Here is a 20,141-nt window from a genome sequence, read left to right on the forward strand (position 1 = left end):
GAGAGAAAGAAAAAGAAAAGTAGAGAGTGAGAGACACACAAGAGGGACAGGGAGTAGAATTACATAGCATTCATACTGTAACATGTACTGTATCTCAAAGATACAGATCCTTCCAGCATTACAACTACTTCTTCTTTGGTCACTCCTGTTAGACATATGGTACTTATTCTAACAATATGTAATGAAGTTATAGCCGTAACAATTCAGACATTGCAGATCAACCCACCAGAGTACAGTCCCATCTCCCGCAGATCTTCATTTTCAAACGTTTAGAATATTCCAACAGCATTGGAAAAAAATACCCAAACTTTTGAAAAAAAGAAATAATTAAAAAAGTTTAAAAAAAAAGAGGAAAATAGAAAGAATTCAACTCAGACTAGAAGCATGTCCGTGGAGACATGGAAGATCCAATAACTCCTCTCTACTGAAAGCCGTGGCACTCACAGTGGACTGTAAACGCAGCGAGTCGCACTGTGCTCAGCTATTCCACTGCTGATATGTTTGCTCTGAACTACAGCCACCTGCCCCGTTGCATTCTGTGGATCTGGATTAGACCTAATTAACATACAGCTGCCAATGTATCCCTGTCAGGACCAAACGGAAGAATAGTGGACTACGTTGCACTGTAACTGCCCTTGACCCGGACACATGCAGACTGTTTAGAGACTCCGATGCCTAAGCCTGCTTCAGTTTTACCACTCCCTAAACGCACCTCCCCTATTGAAGAGGGGCAGATTCAGTCCTTTATTGACCCTGAGAGGATATGTTTGGCAAGCACCCAAGTTCACCAAGTAAACACTACTGAAGCCTTTATTAGCTTTCTATGCTGAGAAATGCCAATTACAAACTTGCAACAACTGCATTCCCCAACACTCTACCTCTCAAATATACAAGAACATATTCAAGATTATAATTTATATCTTACCTTGAGATAGGAAGCTGTTTTCATAATAAGACTATATGAATATTTCAAACAGTATACTTAATGAGAAACCAGTGTTGTGCAGTACTCTGTAATCTCTCAAGCCCACAACACAGACCATCCATTTTTAACGATCCAACATCATAGAGATGGAAATTGAACATCAGTGAATTATTGAACATGTAAGGAAATAAGACTCCTTCCAAATGTAGTTAGGCTGCCCTCTGTTTTACAAAGGCATGGGGTGTAAATCGATTATCTACACAGATTTCAAAAACAGATTACAGACATGCCCTAATTCTTCACTTCACCTGGTTGTGTACACATCTAGCTCGTACAGGCTATGCCACAGGGCTCCCCACTGCCACACATGGTTAGCACAGTTGGTACCACTGGTTACACAGTCTGCTGTGACATGCTTTCCTATTGTCCTAAGGATGCTGTTGCCATAAATGTGTCGAAAGGTGCATCTGTTAGGTACTGGCCTGCTGCCGTGGTGCCTTCACACCATCCTTACTTGCCTGGCATCTGCCCAACCTTGTTCTGCTAATCCCAAACACTACAATATGTGCAATAGCCTGTCATAAGTGTGTATTAGATGCGAGCAGAGTGAAGTTTAACATACTGTATAATATATAAATACTGTGTTATAGTTTTATTCTAATTTGAAGATTTATCACGGCCATCAATACCTCTGTAATTTGAATCTCCAAGATGTGAATTATAAAGGACATGCTGCAGCTGTATTGTTTTGTACATGTAAAGTTAGAAACACTGAATAGTTGCGGTTGACCCTGCTCTGAACAGAACTTCTCCATTAAACCTCCAGTTAAAAATGAATGGCTCTGGCATTCAAGGGCTTTCTCTGTACTGTGTACCCAGCCAGCTACACTGACAGTCTATGGTGGGAGAACTTTACCTCCCTGTCTGCGGTCTACTCCGCTGTGTGAGAGATGCCCCTTTGTCCTCCTTAGGTTTACACAGGTCTTATTGAACATGGACCAATGAGAAGAAGAAAACAAGAGTCTGTGACTTAAAACTTTCAAAAAGGAGAGCAGAGGGGGAAAGCAACCAATAAAAGTAAAATCGATACAGTACTAAATTGCTCATCATAAAACCATCTTAGCCCATACTCATCTATGCGAAAAATGTTCTTATTTAGGCCAAGGCTGACCGGTATTAAAACTGATTCGTTTTATACTGGCTATTCAATCGATTGGTGCCTCTTTGTCTTGAATAAATACTTCTGAATAAACTGCGGCTTTCCCCAAAGGACTTCAAAGTCTACAGTTTGAGAACAACCTTATAGAGATGAGCCAATGATCTGTACTTGTATTAAGGTCAAGGATCCCTAACCCACATGTGCAAGAAATACAATTGTAACATTACTCACCTGCATGAGTGTCTGAGAGAGCAGATTGTATATTTAGATGACCCAGGGGCAGAACAAAGAAGCATGGGTGCAGAAAGAAACACAGTATTAGTGAACACAAGAAACACGGTTCAACACTGCAGTTCAGAAAGAACAATAACCTGAGGGCCTACATGGGCATGTCATAATAGGTGATCATTCAGCGAAAATAGGCAAACATTCGGAAAGAATAGTAGATCTACAAGCTCACATCGTTGCATTGCAATGCAATGCAATGCAAGCTTGTAGATCTACTATTTTCGGCAGAGAGATTTGGTGTAGACTACGGGAAAAAGGAGGGGACCAAGAATATACCCCTGGGGAACCCCGGTCAACTAAGTGTAGTTCATATACATTTAGTTAACTTTTGTTAGGGTCAAGTTGCTTTATCATGAGTCATATCATTTGTATTTTAGTATTTTATTTAATTTTCTTTGAGTTATCAATTCGGATGAGTGCTGGAGTTGATGTGGCTTGCCAAGGAAAGATGGACCAGCTGCATTTTTTGAACAAATGTGTTTTTGATATTTCAGTTGCATTGTAATTTCATTAGTTAATATTAGCTAGTGCTGCAGCGGTTTATGTTATAGTTATTTGTAGTTTGTTTGAATGTTATGTCCTAGTCACTAGGACATAACATTCAAACAAACTACAAATAACTATAACACAGGACCTAGTGTATTCCCCTTTCTGTTAGTAGTGGTCTGATCACACACTATACATGTTCCCCTCATGTCTCATTTTGGTTAGGTCAGTCATGCTGTGAAGTTGATATTTGTTTTTGGGCCCAAAATTATTGTTTGCAGTATTTGTGTTGGAAAGATAAAAGACAAAAAAAAATACATTTTTAAAGAAACTACACACGTCTCCCTGTGTCCCTATTACCAACCAACTCGGTCCCTGACATCATGACATGCAAATATTCCATTGGTCCAACACACTGAATGTTTAGAAACGCAACTCCCTCGACCATAGGAGGGTTGTTTGAAGCTATTAGTCTGCTTCAAAAACAGATCAATAAGGACCTGGCCCTTCCTGCAGTCTCTAGCCCAGACCACAGAGCCTGGAGGGCAGTATGGTTGACTGGTCATCTGACAGATGGTCACTTATCCTGGGGTACAGAGCAGCCTAAAACAGGCCCTCTGATGAAAGAGGTTCCTCAATAATTCAGTAGGTAGACAACAAAGAGCGAATCCTCCATGGATGGCTGTTACCCATCATTATGAAACAAAAAAACTGGTAAACAAAGCTACCATCAGTGGAACCTCATTCCCAGTTTTTTCTCAAAAGTGTCTAACATGAAGTACAGGGATGTTGTCCAGCCTACCGGAACTTCCTGTAAGCCTATACTTACTGTATGTCCGGTTACACACACACTCATCAGGAGATACATGTTATCCAGCCTACTATCCGTGTAGCTTGAGGGCGATAGCTTGGTTCAAATAGGGACATTTATGCTTGAAAATGTTTATAAAATGCCTATAAAGATGCAGATTGCTAGTTACACAAAGCAAAAGGGGTGACCTCAATATCAAGCGGACAACGCAACACAATCAGCATTTTAATCAACCATAGTGAGACTACTCCTTGTATATCGGCATACACTTAATGTGCTGATCATTGTAACCCACAACCAGTGGGATTAGTATATCTTAAAACACTCAATTCCACCTGATTTAACAGTTAAATCAATACCTGGCCTTTGTGAGGGAGATTAATCAAACACCTTTGATTTGGTTGGTCACCTTTAATCCTACAGTTATTGAACACACCTACATCCACATCTATCTGACTATCGGACTAAACCAGGAACACATTATGACCCTAAAAACATAAGCCGCCTGATAATTCATCATATGAGGGTGTTGCACTTTGCAAATAGATCTACAAGCTCTGTGACACGTTGTGAGCTTGTAGAACTTGATTTTTTCAATGGACAACAAATAAACCACTTACTGCAAAGTGCAAACCATACAGAATGCATACTTAGTTGACTTGACTCCCAAGGGATAGTTAGGGCTTAGTTGACCGTATTCCCAAGGGTACTAAATATCATCTTCTTCTGAAAATAGGCGATCTACAAGCTTGTGATGTGTTTTAAGCTTGAAGATCTGCTATGTTCTGTGAATGTTCCCCCCCAAAAAAGGGATGCTAGGGTTCATGTGGTTAAGCTTCACCTGGAATCGCCCGATTGACTATACTACTACATTCAGAGTATTTATCGGTGCAGTAAAACTCACCCTCTGCTGTATTGTTGCATGTTTATGCTCCATCTCCCTCTTCTCCATCGCGGAGTCGATCACCAACTGGTCCAGCTGAAAACACGACAACAAGATCACCGTTAATGAAGTGCTGCTCCGTACAAGGCTCATCCAGTTTAGGCTAGCAGAGGTCTGAGCCTATAATGATCAATGCCTGATCAATGTTTGTTAATGAAGAATTGACTTGTTTTCAGCGATGAGCTCACTGTGCAAACAGCATTGCTCTTCATTAACACAATGCACAACATTGTGCATCTGAAACATACTGGTAAAAGATGGATGCAGCTCTAACTCTCATCTTTTTAATTTATCATACTGTACAGTGCACAGAGGAAACATTTCACATTGCATACTCCAGAGTATTAACTACGTAAGCCCAATTCTATACGTATGCAAAAATAGGCAATCAACAGGCAGTGAGCTTATAGATCAGCTATTTTCGTAAATTTTAGAAAGATTTTGAAAATAAAAAACGAACAAAAAAAACATCTTCAATGACTTGACACAAAGATAGGGACGGCAGGTTGCAAGTGGTTAAACAGAATATCACATCAACCCACAACAGCACTGGTGACGCAAATGGCCCTGTCGATATTTGTCAGCTCCAATCATGCCTTCTGGCCCAAGGCCTGAAATACAGCTCATTGAGCAGAAGCTGGGAGTTGAATGGTGATAAAAGAGGCAGTTTCCTGCCATTTTGCTCACCTCAGCAGCCAGTTTCTTCATGTAAGGGTCAATCTCATCCAGGAGGTTGTAGCCCTGCTGGAATAGTGAGTACTGTGCATTCATGAATGACAGCATCTAGGGAAGACAGACAAAATTATGCTATTGAAGAGATGTTCACAGGTGTGTAATTGTTGCATTATTTGCAGATTGTAATCTTTTTGTTTGTGCATCCACAGGATGGAGATGGTACGTACTGCATCTAGGATCTCAAATTTCTTCTTTGCCTGGAGGACATTGATCTGCAGGGAGAGAAAGATAGAAACAAGTGAATGAACAAGTATTATACAAAACAAAAACATGGAATTAATTACATTATCTACACAGATTGATTTCATTAAAATTCCAATGTCCACCTCGCCATTACATGCACAGGAAGTCCACCTCGCCATTACATGCACAGGAAAGGGAGTGTCCTGTACGCAGATATACAAACAAAGTCCAATCAATATTCCTGTAGTTCTTTTGAAGCACCGCACATTAATACTGCAACAAGAACGTGGCAGTGAACTTAGTGGTCTCTCTTGGCTCCTTGTAAGCCCAGTTTCCTTTGAATTTCTTCACTCTGTCTGTATTTTTCTGTCTATTTGTCTGTCATCTGTCTGGTATGCTCCCCTCCACTCTGTGCCCACACTAATTGACACACCTGTGTTCCTGTGCTTCCTGTATGCACACCCTGTGCTTCCTGTCAATCTAATGCCCGCCACCAAGTGTCTAGACATAGAACTACATTACAAATTAACAACAAAATAACATGCCAACACCAAAACATAAAGAATATCTCCTACACAGATGATAGGAATTTGTGCTCTTAGCATGTCAAATGTTTTCTGATTTTACAGACTGTATTCGAACAACGCCCTCTAGTGGACAATATATATTTACCAGCCTATATATTTCTCTCAATATCCCATTGAGCCTGAGCTGAATAAATCACCTCACCTTCACCTACATCCTGTCAGTGTTTGCCATTGTAATGAAATGGAAATGGGGGGGAAAGTAATAAACATAATCAATGTTATAATTAAGTGCAATTAAGTGAGTAATTAGAGACATTGAAACAAACGGTGGCATTTTTGCAATCAATACACAACTTCCTTTTACAGTATGAGAGGTAACTTGTACATTATGGTGCATAACTCCACGAGTCGTGACCATGACCTCTTCTGCCTTGAGACACTTTCAATTAAGACTTGAAAGGGTCAAATCTTTGACAGCAGAATGCAAAGGGAGGGGGTTATCATACCACACTGAATCAGTGTCTTTGTTCCCACAGGCAGTCATTATGGTCGTGATGAGGAGGGCACAGCGCACTGGCAGAATGAAGCCACGCTGTATAAAAATAGACCAGGGAGGGCTCCGTGACAGCAGTGTCACGTACATGTACTGTAGGTGGACTCCACTGGCATTATTAGTCCGTCTGTCTCTTTATGTCCCTTTTAAATTAATCTCAATTTATAATCTTTTAACTCTTTACCTGCCATTGACGATATTTCTCGTTTTTCTCTGCATCTCCGTCAACGAGAAAAACGGCTTTTTTGTTTTTGTTTTAATTTTTCGTTTATCACAAAGGAAGCAGGAGATAACGCGATGCTAAGATTTTTTGCTCCATTCACTTCAATGTTAAAAAATAAGACAAAATTCACATTTTACCTATTTTTGCAATGTATTTTCTATGGCAGGGAAGGGGGTAGATTGTGTATATACTCTGGCAGTTAAAGAGTTAACCTCAGTATCCCTGGCATCCCTATTTTGGGTACATTTTATTTTCATATTTTAAAAATAATAAAAATAGCAGATCTACAAGTTCAGAACCCGTCGCAACGCACTACATTGTGAGCTTGTAGATCAGCTATTTTCTGTCTGGTTTAAGTGGTTATCTAGGATTGTTCCAAGCAACTGCAAAATGAAAATCGATTGACCATTTTCACTCTGCGTCATACTCATACCCAATTACCATGCGGTTTCCAACCCCCCCAGAGTATGACATCAGAGCAAAATGACCCCCATGTGCATGTGGTCGGTCGGTAGATGTTGAGTTCTATCCACTGACCTGCAAAACGTAGTCCAGGGCAAGGTGTCGGAAGCACTTGCGGGTGATGCTGAGCGTGCAGGTGGCCTCCTCCACCTCGTGAGGCTTGTTCCTGGGGGCCTGGGCATTCTTCACCTGGGCTATCTCCAGGTCCTCACGGACCCTGTCAAAGTGCTTCTTGGTATCCTTGAACTTCCGGACATCCCTGAAAGATGGAAAAAGGGGTGAGACACCCGGTGTGGTCATTTCTACAGCTGGGCGACGACAAGCCATCTGTAAAGGTTCTGCGTTTATTTTGTAGCTGTTTTGACACTGTTGATACATCACTCATAACCTATTACAGTAGGATTGTTTGTGCTACAGTATGTCTTTGGCTGCAAAGAGGTCGCACATTGTAATATTTCAAACCACAAAATAGGTTAACATTTCAAAACAGGAAGCTAGCGATCAGCCCCTTAAAATGCAGCGGAACTTGGCTTTTTCTACCCGTGTTTAATTTTTTATACAAGCTGAACTCCAAAACCTTGCTGAAACATCACATCTATGATCTTGAGGTCTACTTACTCTTTCACAAAGTTGTGCAATTGCTGCTTGACAGATCTCTGGGCTTGGTCAAATAGAATCTGAAATACAACAGAAGAAGCAATTAGTATTCTTTTGATACGAGCAGCTGCTAATAGTTCTCAAGGGGGTAGATTTTAAAACAAATATTGTAGAAGTACACTATAAATTTGAGAGGCATGGCCATACATGTATACATTATGAGTTTGTGTCTCGTCCGGATTGATTATTACAATCATGCTCAGTTCCTGTACATCAACCATGAGAAGGAATGTTGAGAAATGCAGACCCAAAGTGGCTACAGCACAGAATTGTGCAGTAGCCATTTGTATGAAGCTGATATTAGAATGGGAAGGCAATCCTAAAAATGGAGGACCTTTTACATAAAAGGCATTTTTTCCGCTTCTTTTTCCCTTATTAGTATCTTATGGAATAAAATACCAAGACAAAATACCTCATAGTATCACTTTTAATTTGAACCTCATGGTCATTTGGTTATTCCTCATCCAATGGAATAAGAAAAGAGGGAATGCTCTACTGCGGCACTATTCTCAAATTCCATTCAACCAACAGAGGGCGCTAAAGTCCAGACTTTTCTAAAGCAAAGTAAGGAAAAAAACACCCTTTCATGCCTGCAAAACAGCATGGATGCACAATGTCACAGAGAGTGAAACAGACCCACTGTAACACATAAACACCATGGTCTGCATTTCTATTTCACCAGCCCCCCCCCTCCTCCCCTCCCTCCCTCTGAGGACGTCCTTAGTGGCTGTTCATGCGGTGCTGCTGCTAAATAGGTCACTCGGCCAGAAAGGGAGGGAGTCTGGGAGGAGGAGAGTGAGGAAGCAGAGTGGGAGGAGAGCAGGCTTTTGGTACCGCGTGACGACACTGCAGAGCCTGCATCCGATGCAGTGTGCAAACCCCAGACAAAATGTCAGAGCCCTGGCTTCAGCACTGAAACCATTGCACTCAGTGGTGGACACTGTCCACACAAGTAATTAGCAGAGTCTGCGGACGGTTTGTGCATCATATCTCTGGATGAGTGAGTGATCCAATATGATGAAGTCATGAACAGGATGGATTAGACGATTAAAATTTTGAACCCTATGAAAGTAGCAGCAGTGCAATGTCCCTGGCATTTTGACAGGTTTCATGTGTGGAATCACATGAAGGGCTGTTGAGGGCCTCAGGCTTTTCTCTTGTTACAACAAAGTTGGAATAGATCAGGTCCTGTGCTAGACACACTAAAGCTCAAAATTCACCAGACATGCTTTAGTTATGTGTGTGTGTGCACCATTAATGATACATAACCTGATAAAATTAAGATTAAGATTAAGAGGACAATTTAATTTTGTTACACTATAATTACTTTGCTATATTTCTATCCATAATATCCATCAATTTCTTTCTCAGCCCCCGTGACATTATCTCGCCTTTTCCGTATCTCTCTGTCTGTCTGCCTATCTCTCTCCTTCTCTCTGATCCATGATTCAAGGTTATGTGATGGTGAGAGTTGGTGGTACGTTTTATTTTTAGAGAGGAGTCCTCCCTTCCTGTTGCATGCTTCGTCTTTCTACAATCCTGTCAGAAACCCTCCCCTGCACTTGATTAATGAACAAAGGAATTCCTTCAGTCTCCTGCAGCTGGCTGTAAATATGCAAATCGGAGATCCAACCTTTCCATTCAGAGTAAATATACTGCCTTTAATGTGAGCGGGAGCTTCCAAGGGCTTCTGGGATTGCTCTTGAATGGAGCTGCATGTCAGGGAGGCAGCCGCCTACCACCCCCCTGTCACCGTAAATCTGTCTGCCGACGGCAAAGAGACAGCAGGCCTGTCTTCTTGACTGTGCGTGTGCGGTCAATTTGTTTGGCTACACGCAATTTAACCACTTGAACCCTAGTATCCCTATTCTGGGTAGCTCTGACGGAACCTCTCCCTCCGCTGTATAGCTCCGAGATGAGGTTCCTCGTTTCCCTCTGCCGTTTGAGCACGACATTGTCGCACATTTTCCACTTTACATGTTTGTTACCCCTTTCTGCACATCGTATCCAAAAAGTAAAGCTTTTCCGCCATTCTCTCAGATGTTTTAAGTTCTAGCGCACGATAAAAGCTATCCAACGAGTTGAAGAAAGTATTTAATTTGCCTCGTCCTCATCCGGTTACATGTTTTTAAGACATTGCGCAAGAGTTGCGCCCGTAGAGATAACATTACTGATTCCCCTACTGGTCAAATGTTGAATTGCATCTTCTAATGCAAAATATTATGGAACCGGCTGAGGACCGAGGCAAATTAAATACTTTCTTCAACTCGTTGGATAGCTTTTATGGTGCACTAGAATTTAAAACATTTGAGAGAATGGCGGAAAAGCTTTACTTTTTGGATACGATGTGTAAAGTGGAAAATGTGCGACAATGTCCTGCTCAAACGGCAGAGGGAAACGAGGAACCTCATCTCGGAGCTATACAGCGGAGGGAGAGGTTCCGTAGGGGCTATATTCTGGGCAGAACACTCACCGAAAATAGCAGATCTACAATGCGATGTGTTGTAGATTGACTATTTTCCACAAAGTTTTTTAGGTTAGAGAGAAAACAGGAGGGGGCCTAGTATAGGGCCCTCGGGAATCTGGTTAAGGGTAGGGTTTAAGTGGTTTTAACAGGCCCCTACAAATACAGTGAGTGAGAACTGAGATGTCGTGGCATCAGGGAATGTCACAGACATTTGGTGCGGCGTGGTGGACACGCAAACACCTGGGTGTTAAGATTAGGGCCCTCTGATGGACATGGTACCAGAAAATCAACCAGAGGGAGTTGGTTGGTTAGTCTTGTGTTATCCATAACCACATTAAAGGCAGTCAAGCAAACAAGTACGTCTTCATGTTATGCATGTGTGTGTGTGTGTGCGTGCGTGCAGTGGCAGAAAAGTGGTGAGAGCTTTCCTGGATTTGCTTTGTTGCCATTCCAATTGGCTAAGACTTCAAAGTTTGCGGGCCCTGGGTATGCAACCCGGCCTGACGGAGACCTGTGCTCTGAGGGGCACACTTTTCTAGTTGCGCATTAGCTGGGGCAGGATTATCATGACCAACAAAAACTTTGTGAAACAACAACAGAGCCTCAGCATGGATTTAAAAGGCTTGCAAAGCCAGGAGTAACACTTGTAAAGATGCAATGTAGACCGCCATTGTTCTTGTTGTGCTTGAAGTTGGTGCTGCTGAAAGCTGAGAGGTACATTATACAGACGTGGCTCTCTAGCCTGTGGAAAAGCAAACTGGTTCTTACAAATTGAACGACGACACTAGCACCAGCCCAGAACCAGAACTACTATAGGTTCACTTTGGTGGAAATTGCCGATACTGTAATCTGTCTGCATTAATTGGGCCAATATGCCACAGGTGCTCTCTGTACTGCACACTCAGTATTAAATGAACGCTCACGATTTTCCTGTGAAAGAGATCATCTGAACATGTAATGTTCTGGAGAGTGAATGCCTTTCAAAACATATTTTGCAATGTCAACATTAATGATACATACATTTGGAATTTAGTCCAATGAAGATATTTTATCAACACGTTGTCAAGGTGTGAATGGGTTTCAAGAACTGTCAACATGTGCAATTGTAATCTACAGGGAGGTGAGGAAAATGTGACACATTTAATCCCACAAGAGCTGATATCAGATGTCAGGAATGAGGCAGGAACACACTCAATCACATGAGACTACTATCATATGCACTTTGTGTCATCTCCCCCTCTTTCTCGGTGGCATGTTGGGACACAGAGAGGTGTCATGGCAGCGAGCAAATCATCTTCAGCCGTCAATCTATTACACAAGTTAGGCTGCTTATTCGGTAGCGGTCTATTCAGCCAGAAAATGGTAAAGCCTAAAGCTACGGTGGCAAGAATAACTGTGTGAATAACAAAGATGAACAATAATTGAAATAAGTAATTGCCAAAAGGAAAGCCATACTTTTAGATAATTTCACTCCATTCTCAATTGCTTCTGGATAGACAAGAATTCTGCTTATAGGATTTCTTCCCTAAAGTGTCTTTCTTTGTTTTCCAGGTTGAGATCAGATGCCATCGTTGTCATTCGGAATGGGAATTTTGTTCATGTGACGTATAAGAGAATCCAGCGTAATCTACACTTACTGGAACATGATGTACATTTGATCATAGAGCCACTTTTTCTTGCTGTAGTCCTGTCAACCCCTCACCCACCCACTGATAATCCTGGGCCAGTGTACAAATACTGTTCAGAGACTGTTCTACTGCATTAAGTCCTAGCGACTGCAGATGTAAGCCTCATTTGGCGTCTCTGTCGGTCTCTCCACTCTTCACTCATTTCTAATGCATGTTAAGAGAGCCAAAGGTGTGTCAATAATTTATCGAGTATTCATATGGTGTTTCACGCTTGAATTAGACGGTGACTGTTTAAATGTTGGCCTGATTCGGTTGGAAGTTTCTGTGCATATGAGAGAGAGACAAAGAGAGAAAGACAGAGAGAGAGAGAATCTATTGTGAAATCCTTGGAATAGCAGAGACATGTGGTCTCTGGGTTGAAGTGAAAGGAGCTATACTTGGCTTACATTTGACATTCAAGCAAACAGAGGCTGTTTGTTCTGTTGTGTGGTATTGGACTGGCAAAAAGAGAACCAAACTGTATCAGGAAATGGAGCGAGGCGAAGGCCAGGAATTTCTGCTTTCATTGGATGCTGTTTTATGCATGCATGTGTATAAGCACATGGCCACGTATCGGCTCAAACACGTGTGGTTAACGTGACGTGGGCAATTCCATTTAGCCACACAGAAAATCCTGAGTGTTAACCACTTAAGCCATATACGTCTTTGCACGACAAAGAGCAAAAATAGACGATCTACAAGCCTTTTGATTTTTTTCCGCCTATAATGACACGCACAAGATAGGCATGCAAGGGTTAATATGGTTACTTTAACTCTGAGCGGAAAGGATCCATTTGTACACTCTCATGGTTAAATTAACGTTCAGGAGTTTGCTGTGCACTCTTTAATTGTCCTGTTAGTGTTCCTTGAGAGTGTGGCCTACTGTGCAGCCGCAGCCTATAGTAGCAGCTGTGCAGCACACACGCACTCACAGTCGGACATCCATCCCAAGTAGTAGGTATAACATCCGTCATTTCCAGCACTGCTGGAGTCCCACACAACTTCCGAAGTACTGCACAGTTATTATGATATATATATAATATAATATTATAATATTCTGTGTTTTTTAATTAAAGACAAAACACAAATATTTCAATATGTTATTTAAGTTGGTTCCGATTTTTTATTTGACTAAGGACCTTTGACCTTTTAACAAAGGCTGTCTGTGGATCACAAAGGCCGTCAGCGCTGTAATCCACGGAAAGATCAAATAATCGCTAATATTATTAATATTTCTCTAAACTCTTTAATGTCATCAGAAACCCCCTTTTTCGCTTCGATATCACACAGTATGCATGCTGCCAACCCCCCGGTCTGTTCTGCTTCCACATCAAAGAAACAAAAGAAAAAGGCATCTAAGAGACAGTTGTATTAATGTCCAGCCAGAATTTCAGCGGACTGGCGGGAGGGGAGCACCCAGCTGAGCTTTCAGTGGACAAGGCCAGCTGGTCCAAAGCCAAATCCTGCTCTGTGTGGTACTGTACAGTCACAGTTGCAGAAAATGTAACACAGAGTGAGTGAGTTAGTCCGTCAAACAGACAGACAGACAGACAGACAGACAGACAGACAGACCTCCAAATAGACAGAAAAATGCTAAAGGCTAGTTGTTGACTGGAGCTGAGAAGAGGCATTTCAAACTTCACTTTATAGCTTAAACACAACTACAAAGACTATGAGGGTCACAACCAGTGGTGTAAAGTAACTAAGTACATTTACTCAAGTACTGTACTTAAGTACAATTTTGAGGGATTTTTACTGGAGTATTTCCCATTTTCAGTACCTTTACTTCTACTTCACTACATTAAAAAATTACATACAAATATTGTACTTTTACTCCACTACAATTATTTGAAAACTTTAGTTACTAGTTACTTTTCAGATATAAATTATGATATTATGAAACATACATGAACTACTTTAGCCCTATTTTATACCTAGGCTATTTGAAAATAGCCAATCTACAAGCTCACAACGCGTCGCGATGCGACGCGTTGTGAGCTTGTAGATCTGCTATTTTCAAACATTAAGTACTTTTACTTTTGGTACTTTAAGTACATTTTTATGCCAATACTTTTGTCCTTTTACTCAAGTAATCTTTTTATTCTGGACTTTTACTTGTAACAGAGTACTTCTATATTGCAGTATTGATACTTTTACTTAAGTAGAAAATGTGGGTACTTTTTCCACCACTGGTCACAACACAGAGATAAACAAGGACAACCCAGAGTGATGAGCCACATGGCTCCTCACTGACCGTGACCGCCAAATTGTACCATACTGTAAGTCAGTCAGCTATTCAGTTATGGATCTAATATGTGAAGTTTCATGAATAGTTTCACAATCGTTTCTTCAACGACACGGAAACAAATAAATGCAGGTTACAGGTACATTGTAGATCAAAACAAGGTTAGGACATTTGCATGTCAATAATAATGTATCATATGATTAACTTGTTGAAGGTTTATTCATGATCCAGACTGCTTGTGTTGTGTGTGTACACACAGTAACATTTCTCAGTGATAATTGATCAATTTGTGACTCTAAGAGAGTACAAATGTAAGCAAAATGAATGGACCCATAAGTGTCCATTAAATGTGTACTTGTCCTTCTAACTCAGTGATGTACTAGTAGAATTCCAGGCCATTCAGTTGTTGTTCTGTCTAGGCGGGCTACGAACCCACCAGGTGCGCAAGCATAAGCTCGTGGACACAGATTTTATTCCCGCTCCACGTTAATGAATGCAGCCATTCTCACTGGGCATGCACGGACGTTCCACTCGCGTACGTGAAGATTTATTTTACCGCTCAGGGTGTGTAAAAAAAAGTTCTCAGTTAAATGCATTGACCAGACGTCCCGCTGCGGCCAGGTTTGGCGAGAACCGTCACGCGAACACCTGCGCGCGCAAATAAAAGCGCGTGAGCGATGCTTTTCTGGTGGGTTCCCAGCATAATGATAGGGGGATCCGAGTGCCTTGGGGGGGCCTTGCAATGCAGATCCTTTACATTCCTGTGTCCTGTCTGACTGTCATCCTGCACTCAAGACTACGTTTTAGCACCAATGTGCAGGAGTGTGACAAGCTCCTCCTCATATCTGTGGCACATTTAATCATTCTTGCCATGTCTGTTAAAACCCATTAAGACCTGAGGTGATTCTTTAAAAAAAACTAAATCATAACAGTTTTTGGAAAAAAAACTAAAAAAAAATGTTTTCAAGATTTTTCAAAAATAGCAGATCTACAAGCTCATAGCGCGGCACTCTATGAGCTTGTATATCTGCTATTTTTGAATAGCCAAAGACATCTAAAGTGACACATATGCGTTCCAGGTATTAATGGGTTAAGACCTGCACCAGGTCAGTCTCATAGCATACACACTAATGTCCAACACACACAATAAACACATTTTAGAGCCCCTGGCATGTTGGGGTCATTACAGGGCCATTACTGTCCTACCAATAAAGCTAATCCATGCTTTCCTCAGTGACCCAGGCCATTAACCTTTTATTTGTACTACTGACCTCCCTCTCAGCCGGTACACTGGACTGTGGTGATTTACCATCGCACGTCTTTGTTCACATTCTTAAAAAATCTCTTTAAAGTGTCCTCAAACACGTAATGGGCTCAAGCTAATGGACATCAAAGGACCACGGAGGCGCAGGAGAGGCAGGGGGTCTGGAACGCTACAGAAGTAGTAAAGCCCCCGAGGATTAATGTGGGAGAATAAACCGGCATGATTAAAAACCCTGATAACGAAGACGAAAAGCAAAGAATGTTTTCTTTTTTTTACTAGAGCTGTGATTTACTCTGCTGGTGTCTGATCAGTGGATACATAAAGGAAGCTAATGAGAATGTTTAGAAAGTGAAGACTTGTTTTTGACAAATAAAAATCTACTGGCTTTCTACCACAGCTACCACACAGACCCAGAGCTCTGTGGTAGCTACCGTTAGGCACTGGCTCTCGACTTGGGGTCCAGGTTCCAGGGGGTCCCCAGCTAAATAGTTAAAGACCCACTCCACTCCAAATCATGTTTGTTTTTTTGTGGTTAATATGGTATTGGAGCTGGTTCTTTTACTCTGTATGGATTTTTACCACTAAAATCTGGCTTTCAGATTTCCACTTCCTGAAAAATTCAGACACAGTGTTACGTCAAAAATGTACTCGCCAATCAGAGCCTCACTTAATGCAGCATTACGCGATGAGTAAGTATGCAGGGACACGCGTCGTGTCAATGAGGCAGTCATCAACAACGTTTTCGTCGATGCGTTTTGTGTATATTCTCTTGGATTACCCATTGTTCTGATGGGTCAAACTTATGCACAATTCATAGGATATGGAATTCTAAATGAGGGGGAAAATACAGCAAAGAAAAAAGGTAATGAATAGCTACTTTATGGACATTTGTGGGGGGAGAAAAATACTCAAGCCAATGTACTGTCATGTCCATTGATCAGAGACCGATTTGTCTGAGGATATAAACCACACATTGTACGTGTGGAATATAGGACTTTAAGAACCAAATGTACCCTTATGGGTCCATTTGGTTACATTTGCACACCCTAAAATAACAGTAAGAATTTTACAGTATAGATTGTGGTCCCAGAGATTAAAAAAAATAAGTATATCAATTGGGGGTCCGTGGTCTAATGCATATCAAACTGGGGGTCCTTGACATTAAAAAGGAAGAATCACTGCTAGAGCTCGATTAGCTTTATTATGAACATCAAGTCCTCCATAAAGAGCTGACTGAAAAGCACATGGACCTAATTATAACCGTCAATTAGTTGAGTTGTAGCAGGTTCCATATGTAATGCAGCAGAGTCACTCAGAGCCTCAGCCTGAAGATCAGAAGTCTAATATCTCCGCTAGCCATAGGGGGATACCCTCTTGGCCAGTGGTTAAGATGTTTGACAGACAGTGAGCATATTATGTGAGCACGCACACACACACACACACACACACACACACACACACACACACACACACACACACACACACACACACACACACACACACACACACACACACACACACACACACACACACACACACACACACACACACACACACACACACACACACACACACACACACACACACACACTTAATAATCTGTGAAAGAAGCCTTTGCATGTTGAATCACTTAACATACAGGTCAACTGGACCCTCGGTATTAACTAAAAGGGAATACAGGGCCCATGTGGGACCTAAATGCCACTCTGCGTTAGCAGACAGGATGATGATATTGTGTGAGTCTCCACAGTGGTGGCTCACATCGTGTGTGGCATATGGGGACAGTGTGGGGGGGCAGACCTACCATGTGGTAGTTGACGATTTCCTGGAGACTTTCCCCACACTTCTCCAGACACTCCTGCAAATGAAAATAACACACACAATACTTTCAGGGCATATTGTGTTACACACATTCCTTAAGTAGATCATTCTGCAGATAAAGAAACATTCCTGTAAGTGCTGCTGTAATATTGTACAGTACTGTAAATACAAACTACTGTCACTACTGTACTTCATCTGAATTCATACCGTACGTGGTACCAAATAGAGCCTAAGTGGAAGCTGTTTAAAGTGGAAACTGCTTAATGTCCTTAAAGTTAATTTTCATGATTTAGAGGGATTTGTTTATTTACGCAAATGTTGCACAGAAAATGGGAAATGTAATTTAAGGCCTGATTATTTCTTTTTCTTTTTTTACAATGGAAAATACAAATAGGAACACAAGTTTAATTGTGTTTAAACTCAGAATTAGTCATACGGTTGAAGCCAAGAAGGCTTTTAATAGCACTTAAAGTCAGCGGCAATGAGTCTGCATCTGTCAGCTGTATAACTACACTATAAAATTCTGCCCATCAATTTAACTCTTGAGTGTCAAGAAACAGACCAGCAAGGGTTAAATGAAGACTTATTATTATTATTATTAGACTGATTTATGAGGTGTAGAGGGAGAGACCGTGAAGATGCCGTAGTGCAAGCTCGACCAAGAGCAACATTTTTGGTCACTTATGATCTTCACTGACAAATCCATTAGTAATCAGGTTTACTCACACACACACACACACACACACACACACACACACACACACACACACACACACACACACACACACACACACACACACACACACACACACACACACACACACACACACACACACACACACACACACACACACACACACACACACACAGAGATCGGAATGCACCCTTCCAAGTGGCTACTGTACATCTAAGAAATTGTTTCCACCATACTGTATCAGTTATCCAGTCAGTGACCACTTGACGTAAACCTTTTACTTAGTTGATCGTAGTCCCCCTGGCCTCTAAGCTAATATTTCACTTTACACCAAATCTCTTTACCGCAACGCGACATGTTGTGAGCTGAATGCTCGCCCCAGAATAGGGACGCTGGGGTTCATGTGGTTATCTCAACAATTAGTGGGCAGACACCCTGATTTGGACAGATGTGGTTATCTCAACAATTAGTGGGCAGACACCCTGATTTGGACAGATTGGACACATGAACTGGACCAGCGTATCGGCGCCTCACCGAGATCATCTCGTCCTTCTTGCACTGCTGGGACAAGTCCCGGATCCCATTGACGAAGAGCTTATTGGCGTTGACATACGCCTTCCCCGCCTCAATCATCCCACTGCATAGCTTCACCAGCTGGGGAGGAAAGAGAGGAAGGGGTTAGTTAGTTAGTTAGTGTTATGAGAGTGCCAGAGAGAACAGGTCAATGTCAAAGTGTTTTGTGTGTGTGAACTGTGAAGTATAGCATAACATGATATGAAAATGACCAATTATTATGGTGTGTCGCTGTAGGAAGCGGGCCGTCTAGAACTGGGTCTGTCTGTCTGTGAGTCTGTGTGTGTCTATAGTCAGAGGACTGTGAGACAGAAATCTGCTCTGCACGACACTCACACTTACAGCAACTCATTTATTCTGCATCAGATGTTCTACTGCAAACCTCTGACTTCTATTTCCAGCGTGCTGCAGAGTCTGACACACTATTTTTCTGCTTTTAAGCACATGCTTGCCATTACCACACATAGACATTATGCATGTCACACAGTTGCATGTTTTCTTTCTAAAGGCTTAAATTATCAGCTGTGGTAACATGGAGTGTGTACATTCTCAGGTGGGGTACATATGTTAGCCTATGACATCATATGAGAATAGCATGATGTCTTAATGTTAACCAGGCCTTGGGGATTTAAGTCAGACACTGGTCATTTAGGGCTGTGGCTTGTTAGAGAACTTTGAACATGAATGTTTTGTGTGGAAATTTTGATTTAATATGTTGCAGTCAATGCACAATGCATTTTTTTCCTGGTGCAAATAAACCACGAGAGACTTTAGAGTAACAAAGGACTTGTCAGAAGGGTTAACTTCTGACCACTGAACTTGTTATATGTGCCGTAGCCTGTTTCCCTAATATCCTTTCTTTTGTTTCTCCAATCCTGAGAGGATTTTTTCCCCCCTTCACTCGCTCTCTCCCTTTTTCTCTCTCGCTCTCTCTGTGTGTTCTCAAGCCAGACTCTCTGTTCCTCAATACCCTCTTCACCAGCAAAGTCCCACTTCCTCCCAGCTGCTAAGCAGACTTGGGGCTGAGCAACCTTGTCCCTCTCTCCAATTCCCAAGAGGAGCCCCCACAGGGCTGAGAATGGGCTGAGAAATGAGCTGGGAAGGGACAGTGGGGAATCACACCTGTTTGCTCATGCAGAGCAAAGACAAGCAGATAGTGGATTAGTGCTTCAACAGTTGGGGTCATGCTACTGTAATGCCCATCTGTGTGTGTGTGTGTGTGTGTGTGTGTGTGTGTGTGTGTGTGTGTGTGTGTGTGTGTGTGTGTGTGTGTGTGTGTGTGTGTGTGTGTGTGTGTGTGTGCGCGTGCGTGTGTGTTTGCAAGCAATAAAACATTGACTTAGTTTCCACTGTTGAGATAGAGCATAAACACCCCATTCAAAAGCACTTGGCACAGGGAATGCACTGTACATTCATGTACGCACATTGCACACATGGCAAGGTTAAGAATATGGTCAC

General features: G+C 41.8%; 1 protein-coding gene across 3 annotated transcripts in view; it reads right to left on the minus strand.

Annotated features, from left to right (window-relative positions):
- Positions 1 to 20,141, minus strand: part of acap3a (ArfGAP with coiled-coil, ankyrin repeat and PH domains 3a) — a 63,125-nt gene that overhangs the window by 15,118 nt on the left and 27,866 nt on the right. For all 3 annotated transcript variants that reach the window (XM_080444397.1, XM_080444398.1, XM_080444396.1), the window contains exons 3-10: positions 18,645 to 18,764; positions 17,400 to 17,453; positions 7,914 to 7,972; positions 7,371 to 7,554; positions 5,515 to 5,559; positions 5,300 to 5,395; positions 4,574 to 4,648; positions 2,316 to 2,327 (exon numbers count right to left, since the gene is read on the minus strand). In XM_080444397.1, the coding sequence (XP_080300523.1) occupies positions 2,316 to 2,327; positions 4,574 to 4,648; positions 5,300 to 5,395; positions 5,515 to 5,559; positions 7,371 to 7,554; positions 7,914 to 7,972; positions 17,400 to 17,453; positions 18,645 to 18,764 (645 nt within the window). The remainder of the gene's footprint in view (positions 1 to 2,315; positions 2,328 to 4,573; positions 4,649 to 5,299; positions 5,396 to 5,514; positions 5,560 to 7,370; positions 7,555 to 7,913; positions 7,973 to 17,399; positions 17,454 to 18,644; positions 18,765 to 20,141) is intronic.

Source organism: Gymnoscopelus braueri, assembly GCF_963280865.1.
Source record: "Gymnoscopelus braueri genome assembly, chromosome: 12".
In the NCBI taxonomy this organism is placed as follows: domain Eukaryota; kingdom Metazoa; phylum Chordata; class Actinopteri; order Myctophiformes; family Myctophidae; genus Gymnoscopelus; species Gymnoscopelus braueri.